The sequence below is a fragment of the Mycetomoellerius zeteki genome, unplaced genomic scaffold (assembly GCF_001594055.1).
Source record: "Mycetomoellerius zeteki isolate Tzet28-1 unplaced genomic scaffold, Tzet1.0 scaffold535, whole genome shotgun sequence".
NCBI classification, from domain to species: Eukaryota; Metazoa; Arthropoda; class Insecta; order Hymenoptera; family Formicidae; genus Mycetomoellerius; species Mycetomoellerius zeteki.
The window spans coordinates 106,816-110,836 of record NW_017257540.1 but is presented as its reverse complement, the minus strand read 5'-3'; the positions used below and the strand labels follow the sequence as shown (position 1 = coordinate 110,836).

The window sequence follows — 4,021 nt, the reverse complement described above, 5'->3', positions numbered from 1 at the left end:
CACCTGTTGAACCCGATTCGTACTCATCGTCGCTGTGCAAGTTCTTCAGTGCCAGAACCACAGGCAGTGTGTGATATGGATGTTCCAGGATGCATCGTTCGAGAATCCGGAAGATTCGTGCGGAGAAGCCATACTGTTGCCTGATATCATTGCTTATGTGAGCGGCCAACTGAGGCACCAGCGGCACGAACTTGAATGAGGGTATGGTGTCCAGCTCGTCTAGCAGCTTCTCGTTCACCTCATCGTCGTACATGTTGTCCAGCCAGAGTGCCACCAGCCGGAAGATTAGCAGATTGTACTTCTCGCTGCTGCGTAGCGTCCTTAAATAGTATTTCAGTGCTTGCGCAAGATAATTGCGCTTCTCCTGTTCGATGTTCTTCAGCTCGGCCGCGTCGTTCGTCGATTGTTTTTGACTGATTATCACGGCGCGCTTTAAGTACTGATTGCTCATCATCTGTGCGTGGTCCACTTTATCCGCACTGCTACAAGCGTATTCCTTCAGTGCCTCATATGTCGGCGAATTCATGTATGTGCTGATTTGTTGGTACTGTGCATCAGCAAAGCGCGCCAGTGCAGCCTATAATGAAAAACATGAAGTATATCAAGATAAATAAAATTCTTTCTACTGAGTTAATTAATTGAGAAGATAAATGCAATATAACACACGTAACAAAAATAAAACTTAAAATTTAAGTAGAATAACTTCAAAAATACATTTTTTGTAATGTTTCTAATTTCAGTAGAACGAAATTTAAAAATTTCGGAAATAAAAATAGATAATAGTAAATGAAAATAAAAAAAATAAAGAGAAAAATAAAACTTATAAGTAACAATGTAAGTCGATTTATGTTGTTTTTGCACGCAATTTCTCAATACCGATTACTTTGCATATATTTATCCTCCTACCTGCGTATCATGTAAATTTTCGATAACATCGGACGTTTGCTTGTCGATAGCTTCGCTGATCTCAATGGACACTAAATAATACTTTTGTATTACTGCCTGAGGATTTTCGGACTTAGTTTCCGCCATCCAATCACCGTAGACTCGTAGAGCCTTAGCCTTCAGACTTGGTTTTGGATCCTTTTTCTCGATTAGGCTCCGTAACAGATGACGCGCTATTACCTGCTCGCCTTTCATCCACGTCAAGAGTGATTCTTGATAGAGCAGTTGATTCTTCAGATTCGTCGACAGATTTTGATGCAACTCGAGAGGTCTCAGCGCTCGGGTGGCCACTGAGAAATTACCCTGACTCTCCGCGACCTTTGCCAGGTCCAGGCAAGTATCAAAAAATGCTTTCTGTACGTCTGCATTCGTCCGCAGAGACTCACGGATACGGAACATCGTGATACGCTGCGATAGAATCGGCTCCACGTGATCGAACTGACCGATCAAACTGATCTTGTGTTCGTTCCAGCGTTGCAAAATCTCCGGATACTTTTTTTCCGAAGAATCAGCTGCCCAGCTCAGTTGCTCGATCTCACGCAACATCCGCAGTTGCGATAGCTTTTGATTGACGATCTTGCTACTCTCAGGGCTGATCACTCGCAACTCGTGTATCACGCTCATGCGGCCGCACTCAATCGCCCGATCTATACCTCGCCGGTCGTTCTCATGAAAGCATTTCAGTGCATGGTAATGGTGAACATGGAACGCATTCTCCAGCAACTCCACTCGTAACTGTTGAGATTGGAAGTCGTTATAATTGGCGACGGTGGCGTCGTTGACAGGTAGATCCCACTTGCTGAGTCTCCAGGCGCACTCATAACTAGAGGAAGAAATTCACTTATAAATTTTTATGCTCAATTACAAATTAATAATGAGATTATATAGCGAGTAATATAACACATTTAATATTTATTAAAATATAATTCTACTATAATCTTTCAATTTATCTGAAACATTTCGACTTTTACTTAGTTTTCTTCAGTTATTCTACCTAATATGTTTTCCTACTATATAATTATATTAATTAGTTATTAAACATTGATTAGATACGCTTATTAACGTTATTAAATTTGGTGACAATTCGCATTAGAGATCTTATGCGCTTACTATGTCCATGTGTGAATCCGAGTTTCCAAACTTTTATGTAGTGGAGTGAATATAACATAAGACGTTAATATAAGCATATCTAATCAATGTTTAACAATTAATTAATATAGTTATATAGTAAAAAAAACATATTAGGTAGAATAACTGAAGAAGACTAAGTCGAAACGTTTTAGATAAATCGAATGATTGTAGAATTATATTAATAATATTAGATGTGTTAATATATTGATCGTTACATAGCCTCATTATTCATTTGTAGTTTAGCAAATCACACTTTGTTTTTTGTAAAATTCATATTTTATGCTCAAGTTATCAAATGAACTATATATTTACTTCTTTATTTGCAAATTCTTATGTAATTATAATTATATATACGTAATTCACCTAAATTTCTCATCTAGGCTACCGCTCAGAAATTGCCACTGGAGAAATTGCAGTCCCGAGCGGTGTAACGCGTTTGCCATCTCCATCCTGGCGTTTGCCAACAGCGAGTCATTGTGATGGGACAACTCGATATCCAGCGCGAGCATGACCTCGTCCCAGCGATTAGTACGGGCGTAGTATTGCACACGAGAATCATGATCAAGCACGTGCGACAACCAAGCCCCAGCGTCTGGATCGCTAATGTTCAAGTAGGTGTCCAACATGATGTTTTGCAGCACTCGGCCGATTTCTGGCTGGCGCTCATAGATGTAGTTGATCCTCGGGTCACTGCTGAAATCCGGATAGTCCGTCGAGATTGACCCGCAGGCGAGTTGCGCGAATAGCAACGCTGTATAGTATGCGGAGCACTTGTGCGCCGCTCTGGCCAGGTAGACGTAATCGAGTCTTAACGTCGCGCCATCCGGTAGCTGAGCGCGTATGTGGTTCACCATGTCCAACATGCGGCGTACGATCTTCTGGTCGCAACTATTATCGCCTTTCGACATCGGCGATGCGGTAGTATCCGCCTCATTGATTGCAAAGTGTTGCCTAATTGATATGAATTATGAATATTTCATGACATTAAATAGGATGTCCATTGAAATCTTGTAAAAAATTCCGAGAATTTTCAGATTTTCAAAGTATTTATGTTTAAAATTCTAAGTAAGATTAGAAAGTTTTTTAATACTTTGAAATAATGAAAGCAATTTTTAAATTTTAATCTAAGTAAAATTCCAAAATTTCCCAGATTTCCAATTCCGTAAAAATCATTGATTTTCAAAAGTAAAGAGAAATTCTTTGAAAATTCCAAGTTTTTCTAAGTAGTAAACACCTGAAATTACCTTTTAAATTTCCCGTCGTTAAACATTTATACTTAAATAAATTAATAGTACCTAAAAAATTGATTAACGCAATCACACATGGTATCGATAAATCTATCGTTCTCATGGATGACGAGGTAAACGATTCTTGGCAAAATCAATTCGCAGAATTCAACGCTGAGTCGACAAATCGACAGGAAGTTTTCCAAGTAGGAGTCTATGAAGCATTCGGCGACGCTGCAGGTGACTTTAATGATCCATTCGGCGTAATTCTCGTTGTTCTGGATTATCCACAGCTCATTTTCTGGATTCATGACAACGCGAAATTTTGCAGTGTCTATACTGAAGGACGTCTGCCTGATGCAACGGCCGCGAGCAAATGGTCGGATATAATCAATCTTCAGAGATGTGCACTCAAGGATGTTCGACAAGTCTGTTGAGTATTTGGGGTCAAATAGTTTCCGACCGTTGGAGGTCGACAGCACCGCATAAAGGGCTTCAGCGCTCACCTTAAATACAGTTAATATGTATATTATTTATTATAGGATTAAAAAAAATATTTTTTTAAAAGAAATGTTATACTTAAGGGGTTATACTACCCAGGCGCACTGAAAAATGAACGTTTTTTTTGGGAATTTTTTTCTTGGAAACTATTCAATGGATCATGGAAAATGAAATTTGAGGCTTTATTATACATGTTTTGAGGTATAAAAAAAATTTTT

The 4,021-nt window shown here is 39.0% G+C and overlaps 1 protein-coding gene across 1 annotated transcript in view; it reads right to left on the bottom strand.

Annotated features, from left to right (window-relative positions):
• tefu (Serine/threonine-protein kinase tefu) overlaps positions 1-4,021 on the bottom strand; it is a 14,957-nt gene that overhangs the window by 2,905 nt on the left and 8,031 nt on the right. The window contains exons 12-15 of the mRNA XM_018456035.1: positions 3,372-3,808; positions 2,440-3,027; positions 907-1,768; positions 4-577 (exon numbers count right to left, since the gene is read on the bottom strand). Coding sequence (XP_018311537.1) covers positions 4-577; positions 907-1,768; positions 2,440-3,027; positions 3,372-3,808 — 2,461 coding nt within the window. The remainder of the gene's footprint in view (positions 1-3; positions 578-906; positions 1,769-2,439; positions 3,028-3,371; positions 3,809-4,021) is intronic.